This window comes from Rhinolophus hipposideros (genome assembly GCF_964194185.1).
Source record: "Rhinolophus hipposideros genome assembly, chromosome: 15".
In the NCBI taxonomy this organism is placed as follows: Eukaryota; Metazoa; Chordata; class Mammalia; order Chiroptera; family Rhinolophidae; genus Rhinolophus; species Rhinolophus hipposideros.
In genome coordinates, this window is record NC_138061.1 from 50,725,243 (window position 1) to 50,744,957 (window position 19,715).

Sequence of the window (19,715 nt, forward strand, 5' to 3'; positions counted from 1 at the left end):
ATGGGATACTATTTAGCAATATAAAGGGATGAACTACTGATATAGACAAAAACATATTTGAATCTCAAAATAATTACACTTAGTGAAAAAGTCAGACAAAAAAGAGTACATACTGTGAAATTCTATTTAATTCTAGAAATTCTAGAAAATTCTAGAAATTTTCTAGGATTCCAAAATTCTAGAACAGGTGAACTCATCTATAGTGACAGAAAACTAATTGGTAGTTGTCTGGAAATGGGCAAGAGAAAAAGAGCACAAACGAACACAAGGAAAGTTTTGGGGATTTTGGATATGTTCATTATCTTGATTGCAGCAATATTTTCATGGATGTGTTTATATGTTACAACTTATCAAATTGTACATGTTAAATATGTGCAGTTTATGAAATGTCTATTATACCTCAGACAAACAGTTGAAAATATATGCACACAATATAAAAATATTCAATAACATAAAATAACAGATGTAAGAAACATATATTAAACACAGTAGAATGACTGATTTCCTAAAGTAGAGGAAAGGAGAATGGCAATGAAGAAAAAAGAGAGTGCAGAAATAAATAAATTTAAGAATCACATGAGAGGGACTTTCCCTGTTTGGAAAAGAAGTAAGGGTTAAAAAAGAAATTTACTCTGCTAGAATGATACCCCTTTTAGGGGTACACAGGGACAGTAAATTCTCTAAGGTTCAAAAAAACTGAATGGCAACAGTAGAAGCTGCAGACTTTCAATCATACTAATGAGGAAATATTTAAGAAGTGCCTTTCCTGGTATCCCTGAACAATTCAAAACTCCATCTATTCATTAATTTAACAAATATTTACTGAATATTATTTGCCTGGTCCTATTCATAAGGCCAGTAATTTTCCCTCTAGCCACTCATCATCTCCATTCCCTGGTCCTACCTGCTGGGGCTTCCACCTTGATTGCTGTAGTAGAACCACTAGTGATTCTGCAAGGGCCCAAACTGGATTCTACTTTCCCTCCTTCTTCAGCATATTCTACAGCACCAGTGCTCTTTTCCTTCATTATTTGTGCCTGAAGAACTAGTGCCTGAAGCTGTTTGAAGGCCTCATGAAATGCCATTTCCATTCGAATATCATTGTTTTGAATTTCATAGTACAAACCTAAAGGAAGAAATATGCTGAAATAAATGTGAATAATTTCCCATCATCACATACTGAAGAATTGCAATATTTCACTTAAACATTTCTCACATGTTTACCAAAGTTTAAGAACTATGTGAGGAGCCATTAAAGAATGGAAAGAGAAAGGGAGAATCTTACAATGGAAGAATACACATTCAGATCACAAGAAAATACCATACCAAGTAAAGTCCAGGCTACAACATTAGTTGGTTCCAGGCAAGTAGCATCCTCAAAGAAAATTTCTGCCTGCTCATAGTTCTCCATCAGGACAGCCATGACACCACACAGCAACAAACTGAGAAGAGACCACAAACATGATTCACAATATGGTTCCATGTCATGGAATCAAGACAACTTTATACAGAAGTTTATCTGCTCCTACTCATTCCCCATCTCCCTTCACCCCTACCTGTGTATATGATTCTGATTGAGGGAAAGGGCTTTCCGAAAACACTTCTGTGCTTTGATGTTGTCCTCAGTTAGGAGGCAAAAGGCACCATAGTCCAGCCAGTGTTCCAGGTTCTGGGGCTCACGGACCAACCTCTACCACATGAAGCATCAGGAGAACCAAGGTTATTGTGACACTATGTCATATTTTTTATGCACATAATATCACACAGAAGCACCCCATAAATACTATAAGATCTATGAAAACTGAAACTATGTCTTCTTTTTTGCTCACCTCTGAATTCTGAATGCCGAGCATAGTCAATGTTCTGGCTTGTAGTAAAATAAATAAATATTTGTTGAAATAATCTAAAAATTGGTTGTGTCCTAGTGTTAGTTTTCTGGTCACCATAAGCTCATCCAATTGCTTAGGAACCCAAAACATTCATTTTTTATGGTTCATTTTAAAGATTCTTATATAATAGTTTCTGTCACAGTCTTGAGATGGCAAATATAAATCTATCTACAAGTACCATGTTTCCCCGAAAATAAGACTTAGCTGGAACATCAGCTCTAAATTAACATAAGACCGGGTCTTTAAGACTACAAGACCAGGTTTTATATAATATAATATAATATAATATATAATATAATACAATACAATACCCAGTCTTATATTAATTTTTGCTCCAAAAGATGCATTAGAGTTGATTGTCTGGCTAGGTCTTATTTTGGGGGAAACATGGTATACAAAAACAGCACCTCATAATGAGTGAAAACTACAAAGCATTGTGAAAGAAATTTAAAAGGACATAAATAAGTGGAAACACATCCCATGTTCATAGATCGGAAGACTTAATATGCTAAGATTTCAAAACTACCCAAAGCAATTTACAGATTCAACGCAATCTCTATCAAAATCCCAATGCCTTTTGCAGAAATAGAAAAACCCATTCTAAAATATATATGGAATGTCAAGGGAACCTGAATAGCCAAAACAATCTTTAAAAAGAAGAATGAAACTGAAGGACTCAACACTTCCTGATTTCAAAATTTACAAAGCTACAGTAATCAGTGCAGTACTGGTATAAAGACAGACATATAGACCAATGGAATAGAGAGCCCAGAAATGGAATAGAGAGCCCATATAGACCAATGGAATAGAGAGACCAATGGAATAGAGAGCCCAGTACTGTATAAAGACAGACATATAGACCAATGGAATAGAGAGCCCATCATTGCATATATGGTCAAATGATTTTTGACAAAGGTGCCAAGACCATTCAATAGGGAAAGGATAGTCTTTTCAACAAATGGTGCCAGGAAAAGTGGATATTCACTTGCAAAAGAATGAAGTTGGACCCTTACCTGACACTATATAAAAAAAATAACTCAAAATAGATCAAAGACCTAAATGTAAGGTGTAAAACTATAAAATTCTAAGAAGAAAACATAGGGCAATAGCTTCATGACGCTGGACTTGGCAATGATTTCGTGGATATGATACCAAAGGCACAGGCCACAAAAGAAAAATAGACAAACTGGACTTTGTAAAAATTAAAAACTCTTATACATCAAAAGAAATTATCCACAGAGTGAAAATGTAACAGTTGTTTTGGCAGAAAATATTTGCAAATCATATATCTGGTAAGAGGTTAATATTCAGAATACTGTATATAAAGAACACCTAAAACTCAACAACAAAATAATAACCTGACTCAAAAAGGGGCAAAGAACTTGAATAGATATTTCCCCATAGATCTACAAATGGCCAAAAAGCATAGGAAGAGATGCTCACCATAACAAATCACTAGGGAACCAAACCACAATGCAATATTATCTCCAACTTAGGATAGCCACTATCAACGAAACAGAAAATGACAACTGTTGGGGAGGATATAAAGAAATCAGAACTCTTGTACAATGTGGGAATGTGAAATGGTGCAACCACTTTGGAAAATAGTAAGGTGGTTCCTCAAAAAATTAAAAATAGAATTACCATATGATACAGCAATCCTACTTCTGTGTATATACCCACAAAAATTGAAAGCAGAGTTTCAAAAAGTTATTTGTACGTCCATGTCCATAGCAGCTTTATTCATAATAGCTAAAAGGTACAAGCAACCCAAGTGCCCAATGACAGGTGAATAGCTAAGCAAAATGTGGTATATACATACAGGAATATTATTTGGCCTTAAAAAGCAAGGAAATTCTGACATACTTCGTACACTACAACATGGATGAACCTCGAGGACATATGCTAAGTGAAATAAGCCAGTCACAAAGGGACCTAACAATTGATTTATATAGACTGATATTTTAAACATGTTGTAGTCTAATTGTTCTTCTGTCAATTAATTTAGAATTTGGAACATATTCTCCTCTTGAAAAAATTATAATAAATGTGAAAAGATGTTCAAAATTACTAGTCATTAGACAAATGCAAAACAAACCACAGTGAGAGACTATATCAACCTTTAGAACGGCTACAATAATTTTTTTTAAAGATGGACAAGATCAAGCATTAGCAAGAATGTGGAGAAAATGGAAACTTCTTCCATCGCTGGTGGTGATGTAAAATATTAGTACAGCCTTTTGGAAAACAGTTTGGCAGTTCTTCAAAAAGTTAAGCACAGAGTTACCATATGACCCAGCAATTCCACTCCTGAGTACATATGTAAGAGAGCTGAAACCATATTTCTATACAAAACCTTATACTTTATACATGAATGTTCATAGCAGCCTTATTCATAATAGCCAAAAAGTGGAAAACAGTCAAATACCTATCAATAATGTGTAAATAAACAAAATGTGGTATATCTATACATACTACAACATGAATGATCCTCAAAAGCATAATGCTAGGTGAAAGAAGGTAGTTACAAAAGACCTGGTATTGCATGATTCCATTTATATAAACTGTCTACAATAGGCCAATCTATATGTAGAGAAAGCAAATTAGTGGATGCCTCGGGCTGACAGGTGAAGAGGAAGGGGGAGAAAATCTGTTAATGGGCACAGATTTTCTTTCTGAGGGGATGCAAATGCTCTAAAATTAGATCATGGTAGCTGTGAACTGAAAACTGCTCTTTAAAAAAGTCTATTAAAAAATTAGAGGGGCGACCGGATGGCTCAGTGGGTTACAGCACGTGCTCTTAACAACAAGGTGCCGGTTGGATTCCCACATAGGATGGTGGGCTGCGCCCCCTGCAACAAGATTGAAAATGGCAACTGGACTTGGAGCTGATGGGTCCTGGAAAAAACACACTATTACAAAACAAAACAAAACAAAAAATTAGATTGTTGCACAACTAATTGGTTGTACAATTGGTGATGGTTGCACAACTCTGCAAATACAGTATACTAAATATCACTGTATACTTTAAATGGGTGAATTACATGGGAGGTGATCTTTATCTCAATAATTCAATAAATATAAATGAAGGTTCAGGCCATTCTTCATATAAGTTTATTCAGCCCATGATACATGTGGTAGGTGGTACTAACAGAACTAGAGAACTCGACTGTCATTCATCATACAGTGTACAGGCTAAGGAAGAGGCTGCTGAATTTGTTGAATACAGGTTTTATTTTTTTAATTATTTACAATAAATTAACATTTTTTTCTTTTGGTATACTGTTCTACGAATTTTAACACATGTACTTTTATGTTACCATCACCAATACTGAAATACAGAACAGTTCCACCACCCCCAAAAACGTCCTCATGCTATCTTTTTATAGTCATCTCTTTCTCTCGCCCATAACATCCAGCAACCAGTGATCTGTTAGCCATCATTGTAGTTTTTTCTCTTCAAGAATGTCATATAAGTGGAACCATATAGTATGTAACTTTGACGCTGGCTTCTTTCACTCAGTATAATACCTTAGAGATTCATCCAAGTTGTTGCGTGTGTCAGTTACTCATTTCTTTTATTGCTGAGTAGTATTTTATTATATGGATTAGACCATAGTTTGTCTATTCATTGTTTGAAGAACATTTGAGTTGCTTCTGGTTTGGGCAGTTATGAATAGAGCTGCTATAAGCATTCGTGTACATAAGATTTCATTTCTTTAAGGTAAATACCCTGGTGTGGTTCATGTGGTAAATGTATAAGAAACTGCAAAACTGTTCTAGAGTGGCTGTATCAATAGGCCAATAGGACTGTGCATTTCTTCCAGCAACGTGTGAGGGTTCCAGCTGCTTTGTATCCTCACCAGCACCTGGTATTGTCAGCATTTTTCATTTTAGTTATTCTAATAAGTATACAGTAGCATCTCATTCTGGTTTTAACTTGCATTGCCTAATGCCTACAACTCCTTTGTCAGATATATGTTTTACTGATATTTTTTCCTATTCTGTACTTTTTCTTTTCTCTTAACAGTGCCTTTCACAGAGCACACATTTTTAATTTTGATGAACTTCCATTTATCCTATTTTTCTTTGATGGATCATGCTTTGGTGTCATGTCTAAGAACTCTTTATTTAACTCTAGGTCATGAAGATGTTCTCCTCTGTTTTCTTCTAAAAGTTTTACAGTTTTACATTCAGATCTATGATCCATTTTCAGTTGATTTTTATGCAGTATTTGAGGTTTATGTCAAGGTTCATTTTTTGCATACGATAACCAATAGTTCTAACACCATTTTTTGAAAAGACTATCCCTTCTCTATTGAATTTTTTTTACATCTTTGTCAAAAAATATAATAGCCTTATTGGTGTGGACCTATTTTTGGACTCTGTTTTATTGATCTATGTGTATATCCTTGTACTAATCAGGTTGGATTTTGAACAATCAAAAACTACTATTTATTACACCCGTATCGTACAAGTAACAGTCAAAACCACCACTGGGAAGATATTTAAGTACCTCTTCATAATACATTGCTGCCATGTCAAAGTTCTCATTGACTTCTGCTTCATATGCAAAGAATCGAAGCTGTTCACTGCTTGTATGAATGGTCGAGGCAGCACCTTGGACGTCATCTGGCATGGTCTTGTCAATGGCAAGATGTGAGGTAGACGAAATGAAAAGAACAAAGAACAGAGGCTTTAATCAATGATCAGCAGCTTTCTTTGGCCCATCTGAAACTTAGTTTTACTTAGCAGCTCTATTTGTTAAAGTCACCGATATTATTTTTACTTCTAATTGAAGAATTTTTTTTTGGGGGGGGGTCTTCCTTGGCCATAGCTTCTGACCCAGATTACTTATTACACCAGACTCGCTTTCCTAGCTGGGGGTGTAGGACTATTACTTCCTTCTCTTTCTTCAAGCTTTTATTCAACACTTATCCTCTTCACTTTCAGTAAAGACATTACTTCACAGAGGAAATAGAAATCTATTTCCAAACTGTCACAAATGTGATGGATAGAAAATTAGATACAATCGGCTAGGTAAACTGTGGAACAGAAATTATTCTGTTTGTTCTGTGAATGTGTGCAATTCTCAATTTTCTTCTTCAAGACTGACAATCAAAACAAAGACAAACTATGAGTTTTCAGATATTACACCTGAATGACAATGACACTTCCAATGTGCATTTTCTATTTGAGGGTAGGCTGCTTTCCTCTCACTTCTCTGTTAATATCTATTTTTTGCACTGCTTGGTCCCTGCCTCCATTTGCTCATTTTTTAATTGTATATAATTGTGGTTTATTTGAAAACAATGACAAAATCAGTCATTTTGTCCCCCACCCCCGTAGTCTGTCTCTAACCAGCTATGCCCTCTCAATGCCTTTATTCTATTTGCTCTTTTCTTCACTGTTTTTTTCCTTCACTGCCACCATCACTTTTCCTTTCACCTTGTTCAGCCTTCCTGAGAGGTAGGAGAGGAGTTTCCGGTATCAGAGGAGTAACAGCACAAGCCTGCCTTGGGCACAGGTGATTTGGCTGACTTGATTAGGAAAGCCATTGAGCATGAGACGGTAATTACTGTTGCCTCATGTCCTCAAAGAGCCCCTGGCTAGTAGAGGAGACAGGTACAAAATACAAATTCAGAGGGAGGTAAGGGCTGTGATGGAGATGTGTCCATGGCCGAGACTATCCCTGGTCAGGAGATGCCTGGCGAAAGTGTGATAAACTTCACTCTGAGACCTTTGAGGGAGGGATTCACAGAGGAGCTGTGACTTGAGTTGGACCCTGAAGGCTAAAAAGAAGTTCTCCAGGTGAATATTTCAGAGCATTTGAGTCATAGGGAATATCCCGAAGGCTTGGAAGCTTGGAAGAATATGGCATGTACAGAAACTGCATAGAGTTCAGGAGCAGAGGTTGAAGCGGCTGAGGGACAAAGAAGCAGGAGATGAAGTCAGTTCCTGGTGGGGGAGTTGGGAATGTGGAGGGAGGTTTTGTACAAAAAACACTCCGATCGTAGTATGTACGATGGGTTAGAGGTGGTGAAACTGGTGATGGCAACTGGATCTTACATAGTACAGAGGAAAAGAAGTCAAAGATTCTTAAGTTTAAGGCTCAATGACTGGGTAGCTAGTAGTACCATATTTTAGGTTCCATGACAGGTCAAAGATTAACAAGCACTAGCTAGAGTTTACAAATATCAAGAAAACAGGAAACTAAGGCTAAAGCTTTGGAAGCTACATCTAAACTTTCTGTGGGATATATAGACAGACAGACCCTACAAAGGAGACATAAAAATAGTCAGAAAGGTAGGAGGACACCCAGAAGATGGACGATGAAGGGAAGAAGTGGGAAAGGTGTAGCTAGAAATTACAGATATTTTCTTTTTTGAGATGAAAAAGCCTTTTGCATGTCCACAGGTTTGGGAAAAGAAGTCAGCAGACTGGGAGAATATGAAAATAGAGGGAAAGAAGGGGTAATTGATGGCAAGCACAGGGTATACAGGTGGGAAAAGATTAAGAAGTTAGATGGAAGGATTTACCTTGAAACACAGAAGGATGTGATGCCTCTTCCTCTGAGGCTGAAAGGAAAAAAATCGAATGGAGGCAGAAGTAAATAACTTAGGTGTGGGGTTCAACAGTTGAGGGATTCCTTGCCTAATGATTTTTCTAGGAAATTCAAAGAGCATACACCCTATTTCCCCCAAAATTAGTCTTAGAACTTAGGTAACTCATCTTTGCGTTGTCAGTACCTAGCATAGAGCCCACGCCTCAATAAATGTTTGCATAATTAAGGAAGAAAGGAAGCAAGGACGGGAGGAATCATTCAGAGGAAACCCTGATGTCCTACAGAAAAAACAGGGCTATTAGTCATTGAGCACCCACCTGGTTTAAGGCCACATGCATCTGATCCACCAAGAACACATAGAGTTCACTAATGAATGTCTGAAGTTCCTCCTGGCTTTCAAATGGTGTTGTCTTCAAGTACTTCTCTCTCACAATCTTCACCACAGCGTGCTGCAGGAGACACACATCACCATCTGATAACACAGTCTAGAGCCAGCACCATGCTAACAGCACAGACCTCCCCTGAGCTTCTGGTCTAAGACTTATCAGAACTTCAGAAGGTGGTTGATTGCTCCGTGGGTGACTGCTAAACTGTTGGCATTCTGACTTTCCCCCAATCAACATACTCTGTATGACTTCTTTTCTTGATGACACTATCCTCACTAACATGGTGAACACAAGACTCATACTGTATAAAAAAAAATCATAGAGACGAAGAAAACCTTAGCAATAGGTTTATGCATTACGTTTCTCACGGTGGCCACATGATTCATGGAAGAAAGGCCTGATTTGAGAGTCTGGGGAATGGAATTCTGGTTCTAATCCTGCCACTGTACAAGCTTTTATACTTGGTACCTCGGTTTTCTCATTTGTTAAATGGATTATGCACTATCTTACTTCAGATGATTGAGAAGCCAAAGAGAAATAATAGGAGAAATTATCCCTTATTGTTAGGCAAATAAATTGAGGCTCTGAGAGGTAAAGTCAATTGACAAAGGTCATCCAGCCAGTAATGGTAGAACCAGGAATAAAACTGAGATGTGACTAGGCCACCTACAGAGAATAGACTCTTGCCTCTTTTATCAATTGTTTTTCACTTTATTACTTCTACATGCTTTCTTGTATCTGTTTAGTACAGTACAGGGCACATAGTAAACGTGCACAGAGATGCAATGCGGTATAGCAGTTAAAAACATGAGTTCTGGAGCCAGGCTGTCTGAATTTGAGTTCCATCTTTGACCTTCACTAGCTCTGTGATCCTGGGCAAATTACTTAACCAACCAATGCTGCATTTCTCCATCTGTCAAATGGGAAGTATCTACCTCATAGGGTTGTTGTGAGAATCAGTAAGATACAAAGCACGTTAAAGTTTAACATACAACAAACAATAAATGTTAGCCGTTATTATTAAGTAAATAGTTCTCAAATCTTGGCGATTCTTAGGACTAGAGAAAGGTTTGTAATGGGAGACAGAGATAATTAGTCATGGTATCAGTACTGGGTACAGAGCTGATGCCTGCTAGAGCAACATGCAATCTGGCCCCACATCTGGCCTATCCTCAAGCGAAGAAGTAGTTTCTTCAAAGCTCCCACCCACTCAGAGTGGACACTGAGCCATTCCAAGGCTCTGCCGGAATGGAGCTTCTCCTAACACTCTATCGTGGAGGGCAGAGCCCTTGGCACCCACAGCATGAAAGGTGGGAGCACAGCCAAACACAGCCAGAGAAAAATGATAACTAGACATGTAGACAAGATGCTTCATAAAACCTATGGAGTAATTAAAGAAATGAATATGTACCTTGAGTTGTTCTTTGAAAGCAAAGTATTTTCCAGAGCAATTAAGTTCATAGTTGAGCTGGCACTTCTGCTCCTCCAGCGTTTCACTATCCATATCACTCCCCAGCCTGGCCACCTGTTTTCCAAACATCCTGTAATACTCATCCAGAATGGCCCTGGAAATGTTCTTGATCTGCATGTGGTAGTCACTCACCACCTAGGAAAATACACAATGTCTGGGAAAGAAGACTCAGAGAGGCCAAGATGTGGAACAGAAGTCTGAACCTGGATTGGGTTTCACAGTCAATAATACGTAAGGTATAAATTGCTCTTTTTTTCCCAGCTCAGAGACCACCAGCCAGAGATTAAATACTGAATTCGATTCACTGTAACTCACTGGTCACAAATAGACACAGGCAGGAAAATATGTGAAACGACAATTTCTCACCCCTTCATAGGGAAGAATCCCTGCCTTATTTTCAAATGAGTGCACTCAACTCTGGATTACTTATAGCTTCACCTTGGCTTTAGCACTTGCCTTCTGAGCTCCTCCTGTCCGACGAGTAAGAGGTGGCCTTGGAGGAATCATTTCCTTGACCCTGTTATCAGGAAAAAAATAGCAATAACAACTTTTTTCTCTGCAGATTTATGTTCTCCTATTGCCCACTTCCAAAGACTCTGGGTAGGGGAGATCTCAGAGCTGTTCCCCCATCATACTTGATATAAGAGCACTGTACTGTTCTCTCAGATAAAAGCCTAGACATGAGCCCCACAACAGTATACAGCTGTGGACTCGATAGACAGGAAGCGAAGAAGCCCCTTCTCAGAGAGTAGCTAGGTTGTACTTCTGGCTAATTTGAGCCCTGGATTTACACTTACACACTTTTTAAAACCATTGCTGAGTACAAGAGACTGCTTGACTCAGGAGTTAGAAAGAAACGGGTGTTGTAATTTTAGGTGCACCCACTAGAGTCTCTGAAAGCGTTAAGTTTTGCAAATTTAAATGGTAAAGGCAAGGGAGAGATTTTCTTTCCTCTCCCTTTAGGTCATAACTTATAGGACTGCTTTAAATTACAATAATGATATCAGACTTTATGGTGAGTAAGAAAATACATTTTACCGTTGTCAAACTACTTATGCCAAAACGTCTAACCTTGCATTTTCAGGACAACTTACAAAAGCCCAGAGGGATTTAAGTTATAGCTTTTCCTCCTTATGTAATAATTTCACATTCCTTCTGAAGGATATTGTACTGCCTTGAAGTTTACAATCAAATTCACATATTCAATTTTTCTCTAATATATCCTATGTGATTATATGCCTCTGCTTGTAATTTCTAATTTTAATTCTATTTATTTTAATAGTTAATATATTCATATGATTCAAAGCTTAAGAGATATAAAATGATATATAATAAACTATCTCCTTCCAACCTTATTTTCCAGCTACCCACCTTCCACTTCAGAGACAATGTTATTTGCTCATTCATTCTTTCGAAATATATACTGATTGCCTCCTATCCATGAGGCACTTTTCTAGATTCTGGGGATAGGGCATTAAACAAAACAGACAAAAATGCTTGCCTCATGGCGCTTGCATTCTAGTGGGGAAAGAAGGACAATAAACAAGTTAAATAACTAAGATAAATATGTTAGTGATATGTGCCATGGAGAATAATACAGGAAGGCAAATAGATGTTGGGGGTTGGGGTGGTGAAGTGGGGGAGCATATTTCACTAGAGAAAGCCTTACTCACTAAAATGATAACAATTAAATAAAGACTTGAGGGAAATGAGGAAGCAAGTCATGTAGCTATCAGGGGCAAGGAAGTCACAGGGAAAAGGGGCAGAAAGTGTGAAGCCCTTGCTGCAAGAGTGTGCCTGGCATGTGTGAAGAATAGCAGGAAGGCCAGTGTGGCTGGACTGGAAAAGTGAGGGCACAGTACATGCAGAACATGTAGGCCCTTGTAGGTCACTGTAAGGACTCTGACTTTTACTCAGTGTGATGGGGAGTCACTGGTAGTTTCTGGGCAGAGGCGTTACGTGAGTTGAGTTGACTTCCATTTTAATACAATTATTATAGAATGCTATATTAAGAATAACCTGCCCGAATGTCCATCACCTGAAGAATGGAAAAACAAAATGTGATATATCAATACAATGAAATAATATTCAGCAATAAAGAAATGAAGTACTAATACATGCCACAGTGCGGATGAACCTTGATAGTACTGTTAAATGAAACAGGCCAGTCACAAAAAAACCTACATATTATATGATTCCATTTGTATGAAACACCCAGAGTTGGTAAATCTTTATACCAACTATATCCCTTGGTTTCCAGGTTGATATGAGTGTTGGGGTCAAACTAGGTTGTTACAGGTTTAAGATGATCGTTGTAATCCCCAAGGTAGCCACTAAGAAAATAACTTAAAAATATAAAGAAAAGGAAAGAAGAAGGGAGTTTAAATTGTACATTGTAAAAAATCAATTAAATGTTAAAAAGGCAGTAATGAAAGAATTCAAGAACAGAAAACATATAAGACATGCAGATTACACATAGCTATATGGCAGAAGTAAATTCTTCTTTATCAGTAATCACATTAAATGTAAATGGATTAAACTTTCCTATTAAAAGGCAGCAATTGGCAAAGCGAATAAAAATGCACACCCAGAATCCATCTCTCTACTGTCTAAAAAATACTCCCTTTAGATACAAAGACACAAGGAAGTTGAAAGGAGGATAGAAAAAGATATTCCATGCAAATAATAACCAACACAGAGCTGAGGTGGCTATATTACCATCAGAGAAAACAGACTTTAAATCAGATAAGATAACATAAGACAAAGAAGAAATATATATAGTTCCAGACAGCAATAAAATATAACAATCATAAACACATATGTACCTAACAACAGAGCCCTAAAATATATATAAAGCAAAAATTGAGACAATTGAAGGGAGAAATGGACAATTCTTCAATTATAGAGACTTTAATACCCCACTTTCAATAATGGATAGAACAACCAGACAGAAGATTAATAAGGAAACAAAGGACTTAAACAACAGTATAAACCAATTTAGCCTACAGACATGTACAGAACACTCCACCCAACAACACAGAATACACAGTCTTCTCAAGTGCACATGGAACATTCTGCAGGATAGACCATACATTAGGCAACAAAACAAATCTCAATAAATTTTAAAAGACTGAAATCATACAAAGTATCTTTTCTGATCACAATGGAATGAAACTAGCAATTAATAACTGGAAGGAAACTGGAAAAGTGGAACATTCACAAATATATAGAAATTAAGCAACACACTTTTAAACAGCTAACAGGTCAAAGAAGAAATCACAGGGAAATCAGAAAGTACCTTGAGATGAATGAAAACAAAAACACAACATACCAAAACTTATGGGATGTAGTGAAAGAAGTGTTCAGAGGGAAATTTACAGCTATAACTGATACATTAAAAAGAAGAAAGCTTGCAAATCAATAAACTAACTGTAAACCTTAATGAACTAGAAAAGGAGAGCAAACTAAACCCAAAGCTAGCAGAAGGAAGAAAACAAAGATCAGAGTAAAAATAAATAAAATAGAGAAAATCAACAAAACAAAAAGGCTGGTGTTTTCAAAAGATCAACAAAAATGGATGAATCTTTAGGTAGATGGACTAAGAAAAAACAAACAAAGACTCAAATTACTAAAATCAGAAATGGAAAGTGAAACATTACTCCTCATTTTACAAAGATAAAAAGGATAATAAGAGAATACTATGAATAACTGTACATCAACAAATTGGATAACCTAGATGAAATGGACAATTTCCTAGAAATAACAATCAAGGCACAATATAAAATAGTTTTTAAACATTACATATATTTATATGTGACATGGTGTGTGTTTGTATAATATAGGAGCTTCATAATAACTCCAGAAGGATAAATACCAAGGTGTTAAAGTAGTTATCATTGGGTAAGTAGAAATCTGAGTGTTTTTATATACTTTCTTGCTAATCTTGATTTCCTCAAAATTTTTGTAATAGGCATATACTGCTTTTGTAATAAGAAAACAACAGTAACATAAGAAATTCATCTGGGGAAAAAACAGAAAATTGATGCTTAGCCCAGGTGAAATTACACTTATGAAGACAAACTGACTTCCTTTTATTTATACTTAACTTGTTTTTGCAAAACAAGTATGAGAACCATTGCTACACACCGTCTGGCTAGCTCCTCTGGCATTCGCTTTGGAACCAAGGCTCTGTTCAGCTGAATCTCCAACACGATGTAAGTTCCTGCATCTACATATTGCTGTAAAGACAATTTTCTCTAATTTATTCTCTTCAGAAAAAGATATTTATGAAAATATTTTAGTAACGTAAGATAATGCTCCCAATAAGTGAGAAACATACATATACAACCATATAGATGCCTATAGTGTGATCTTGACTGTTAAAATATTTTTCACATAGAAAAAATAACTGTAAAGAAAAATAGCAACAGTGGTAATCTCTTGCAGGAAAGGATTTTCCATTTTATTCTTGAAGCCTTCTACCCCAGCTGAAGCCTTATTTATCTTGTTTAATACTTTTCTTGAAACTATTTTAAGTGAATACATTTATTTCTCCCACTAAACATCTTTCATGAGTCCTGCGGAAATATTCTGCTCATAACCTTCTGATATTCCCACTCATGGCATCCTCACCACCAGCTACCAATTGCGACCTGATAGACATTTGTACCCAGATTTTTGCTCTCATCCTAAATACACCGTGTCCAAAATCGAATTTATCACTTCCTCTGTATTAACCTGTCTTTTGACTTTTCTCTTAATGATTTTTTTCATCCTTCCAGAAAGTAAAGCTTGAAACCTGAGTTATCTTTAACTTTTTTTCCTTGACACCCCCAAAGCTTCCCAGTTCCACACCTTGTCTCTGCAGGTTTCTGACTTTCTTTACTACAACTGCTTCCCGAAGTCAAACTGTCATCAATACTCATATGTATTAAAAGAAAAACCTGTAAACTGGCATCTGAAGCCCCTACTTCAACTTCAATCTCTCTTTTTCACATCCTTGCAAGAGTTCTGCCCTGAAACACACGAGTCTTATTTCTACATAACTTAAAAGCCTTAACGTGAGTCCCTAATACGAGGCTCATGTCCCCTTGTCACCTATAGAATGACGCCCAAACTTTTTAGCAAGACTTCAGTCTTTCTATAACCCATCTCAGCCTCTCTCTTCTTTCTCACCTCCTTCTAGAATCTCTCCTTTCTTTTCATTTCTCTATACCATACACTGAATCAATTGATGTACCCCCAAATTCTGCTACCTTCTTTGTGCTTTGACTCAAGCTGTTCCCTGGCCCTGAAATCATTCTCCTTCCATCTTTATCTGGCAAAGGATTACCTTTAACTTTCACTGCTTAGCTCATATACCACCTCTTCCGCGAAGCCTTCTGAGACTGCCCAGTAGCAATTAATCTGTTTCCTCTGAGCCTATACAGCACTTTTATTTGTACCTCTACTACAGCATTCATCAAAATTCTGTATTCCAGGTAGTTATGGACCTGTCTGTTTTACCCACCACTCTTGAGTGTCCGGAGGGCTGCAGATGATGTATGTTTGTATCCCTCATAGTGCCTAATATAGTATAATTAATAAAAGACATAAAATTTTAATGCTGAAAAGGACCTTGAAGTTGATCTGGGAGCCCCCTCATTTTAGAAAGTCTTAACAAGACAAAGAAATTTACCCAAGGTCATAAACTAGTCATAGAAAATCTGGGGTGGTAACTCAAATAATGAGCATTTTTCTGAGCATTTTCCACTATATCATACTACCTTGCTCAGTAAGAACGCAAACTTCATTTGCCAACTATTTAGGCATAGTTACCTGTCCTTCTGGATTGTGGTTTAGAGAGGGATCCGTTTCCAAAGGTGTATCTGAGCTCTGAGATTTTATACTAGATGCCTGCTGAAAGAAAATGAACACACCTCAAAAATGGAATTCTGACATTGTCTTCACAATGGCAGGAACAATGATCATTATGTTGCATCAAAATACAAACTAAATTGAGGCAATTCATCAAATGAGAAATCACTATAAGCCTCTGGAATGTAACAAACCCAGTAAAATCATCACCTTCTCAACAACCTACCACACCCCCAGGTGTAGGCCTTTCTTCCATATCTATTTCTTACTATTTTATCTTCTTTCAGGTTCTTAGAAGTAACTGGTTTGGACAATGGGGAATTAATTCCTCCGATTCTGTTATTCTGAATCAAATGGTGGCCAGTATCCCGGAACAAGCTAAATAAACACTTGGTCTGAAAAAAAAAATGCAATGACTCACAGGCAAATAAAAGAAGCCCATGTTATTCTTTAACATCATTTAGTTTTCTAGATAATTTCAACAGTGTAGAATCAGAGAGAGATAGGGAAAGTAAAAAACTTCATTGCAATGCCATACTAGTTGAACAAATCTCAATAAAATATTGGAGAGAAAATTGTCTGGCTATGTCTCAGCAAGGAGGTTGCCAAATATACATTCCACATATTTTTAAAATTATAAATATATATATTTAGAAAGTTGTGCCCATATTGAATGTAGTTTTAGATCCTGGTTTTTCATTTAACAGACTATCACATGCATCCTCTCATGTTTTTAAATTTTTCATAAGAATAATTTTTAATGCATGCACAGTATTCTCCTATCATATGAGTATAATAAAAGTAAAAGGTAAAAATGTCTGTGTGCCAACTATATCCCTAGTGCTTTATATAGTTCAGTCAATTAATATGTAAAACAATTCTAGGAAGCAAGCATTGTCTTGATTTTACTGATGAATAAACTAAAGTTGAGAGAAATTTAGTTACTTGCCTGGAGTCACCTAGCTAATAAATGGCAGTTCCAGAATTCAAACTAGAGGCTGCCTGATGTCAAAGTCCATAACCTTTCAATTATGATATACTGTTTCCCTCAGATTCACTAAGAATATCTTCATGCAGTAAAGTTTGGATACAATTCTACTCATTCCCTTAGTTTCCTAGAAGTACAAGTAATATGAGAAAGGATGTAAGTATTTTAAGCTTCTTAATACACACTGACAAAAACTTTTTTGCACACAGTTGGTACTAATTTATACTTCTACTAATATCAGGGAATGAAAGTTGTTTTACTTTTGCCACCAATAGGTATTATCATGTTTTAAATAATTGTCTAATTTTACAGGTAAACTGATCTTTTATTGTTATTTACATTTGCCTTCCTTTGATTATATTTAAAGCCAAATGTTTCTCCTTATATTTATTGGCCAGTGGCATTTCTTCTTGTTTATACTGCTGTTTTTGTTCATTAAAAAAATGGTGTGTTTTTCTTATTTATCTGATAAAGTGCTTTATATTTCAGGAATAGTAGCCATCTTCATGATATGTATTCAAATATTTTCCACAGTTTTTCCATTACATTGTAATTTTTTTGTGATGTTTTTTCCTATATATAGAGACTTTTCATTTTTTGGTAATCTAAATCTTTTATATCTTTTATTACTTTCACTCCTACAAAGTCTTCCCTTATCATATATTTAATGGACACTTCTATTTTTATAGTCTTCACATTTATCATATTTTAATAAATTCATTTGAAATTTATTTTGATCTATGCCATTTGTAACATTTTTGCATTCTTTTTTTCCATTTAACTATCTGCAAAACATTAATGATTATCTCTTTTTAATAATTATTGTTTTAATCGATGCATATTCCATTATTTTTATTTACAATAATTTACTAAGCCTGTCTCTATTTTAGACATTTAATCTTATTCTTTATATTTGCTATTATAGATACCCAAACATTTTCATAAATATAGGGGTTGTGATCCTATTAAATTATTTCCTTAAGATAAATCCCAGTAAGTGTGATTTCTGATTAAAAGGATACTTATATAAAAGAGTTCACTATTCAATTGGTTTGAAAATAGACGATGGGTCTTTCGTGATTCTATTATTGAAAAATAGCTGTTTTAATAATGATGAAATAGTATATGAAAACATATATGAAACATGTTTGTGCTATTTTTATTATTGTTGTATTTTACAAAATCTCACTTTCACCTAGAAGCAACATGATCAAATTGACGTTTTGCTTGAATATATGTATAGATATATTCTCTTTCTATACATAGACAGATGACTTTAACATCTTAACATCTGAAAATTAAAATAACCATATTATAACTCATTATCATGGATTTTAATTTTTTGCATATTTAACACAATAGACTTCTTTAATTATCCTAAAGATTTTGTATCCAACTTTATTGAGGCAAAATTGTAATGTAATAAACTACATATTTAAAGTATACAATTTGATCAATTTTGGGCATATGTACACATATGTGAAAACCATCACCACAATCAAGATAACCAACATTCCCATCATCCCTCATTCTTTTGTAACCCCTCCCTCCCTCTATCCCTTTTCCCAAGCATCCACTGATCTGCTTTCTGTCACTATAGATTACTTTCCTAGAATTGTATTTGAATGGAATTATAAAGTATGTACTCTCTTGTGTCTGGCTTCTTTCATTTAACATGACATATTTGAGACTCATCCATGTTGCATGTATCAATAGTTCATTCCTTTTACTGCTGAGCAGTATTTCATTGTATCTATTCACCTGTTGATGGAGATTTGGGTTGTTTCCAGTTTTTGGCCTAAAGTTTTTGAGGCTCAGTGGTAGAATGACAGCCAGGCTCTATATTTAACATCCCAGTATATCAATTGTTTTCAAATATCCATTACAAAGATGTATACGTTAAAGATATAAGTAAACACACATATATGTAAAAGATAAATCAGGATACATTCTATACAATTTTTTCTTACCTTTTCATAGACTACACTGTCTAGGTAAGGATAAACACGAAAAGCTCCCCGAATCCTCTTCACACCTGGATACAGCAATGGGACCATATTAACATAGGCCACACCGTGAAATGAAAGCTGATTTTCATCTTCTGCCTAAAGGAATAAAACCAGAGAGCTATTAGTGCTATAGAGAAACGTAGCATAAGGTATGGAGCTGACTCAGCAGTTCGAAGACCTGCTTTAGGAAGTAGATATGCTACTTAACTAAGTGACTTTGGGCCAATTAGCAACAGTAACATAGATATTTTGGGTCTTCATTTCTTTATCTTCAAAATAGGTTTAATAATACCATGATCACTGAGATGATAAAATAAACAGTGTTAATGAACAGTAAAGGCAGTGGTGAAATCAACACATACTCAAATTAACTGATAATATATATCCAACCAAAAGGTCAATTTTACCATTTCACTTCTTAGGAGAAAGTGAAACTTGTACAAAACAATAATAATAACAACAATAACATCTTAAACCAGAAGCTATGGCTTTCAGCTTTAGTTGACAGATTCATATGAATAAGAGGGGTCGTACAAATCATCTGGACTAGT

At 35.9% G+C, this 19,715-nt stretch overlaps 1 protein-coding gene across 6 annotated transcripts in view; it reads right to left on the bottom strand.

Annotated features, from left to right (window-relative positions):
- Nucleotides 1-19,715, bottom strand: part of CFAP70 (cilia and flagella associated protein 70) — a 67,500-nt gene that overhangs the window by 24,269 nt on the left and 23,516 nt on the right. For 3 of the 6 annotated variants that reach the window (XM_081074411.1, XM_081074406.1, XM_081074410.1), the window contains 12 exons: nucleotides 19,126-19,260; nucleotides 16,437-16,562; nucleotides 16,129-16,209; nucleotides 14,458-14,549; nucleotides 10,768-10,828; nucleotides 10,252-10,446; nucleotides 8,772-8,903; nucleotides 8,429-8,467; nucleotides 6,406-6,531; nucleotides 1,557-1,690; nucleotides 1,327-1,442; nucleotides 905-1,126 (listed from right to left, as the gene is read on the bottom strand). In XM_081074411.1, coding sequence (XP_080930537.1) covers nucleotides 905-1,126; nucleotides 1,327-1,442; nucleotides 1,557-1,690; nucleotides 6,406-6,531; nucleotides 8,429-8,467; nucleotides 8,772-8,903; nucleotides 10,252-10,446; nucleotides 10,768-10,828; nucleotides 14,458-14,549; nucleotides 16,129-16,209; nucleotides 16,437-16,562; nucleotides 19,126-19,260 — 1,459 coding nt within the window. The remainder of the gene's footprint in view (nucleotides 1-904; nucleotides 1,127-1,326; nucleotides 1,443-1,556; nucleotides 1,691-6,405; nucleotides 6,532-8,428; nucleotides 8,468-8,771; nucleotides 8,904-10,251; nucleotides 10,447-10,767; nucleotides 10,829-14,457; nucleotides 14,550-16,128; nucleotides 16,210-16,436; nucleotides 16,563-19,125; nucleotides 19,261-19,715) is intronic. The other 3 variants (XM_081074408.1, XM_081074407.1, XM_081074409.1) reach the window with 3 other exon arrangements.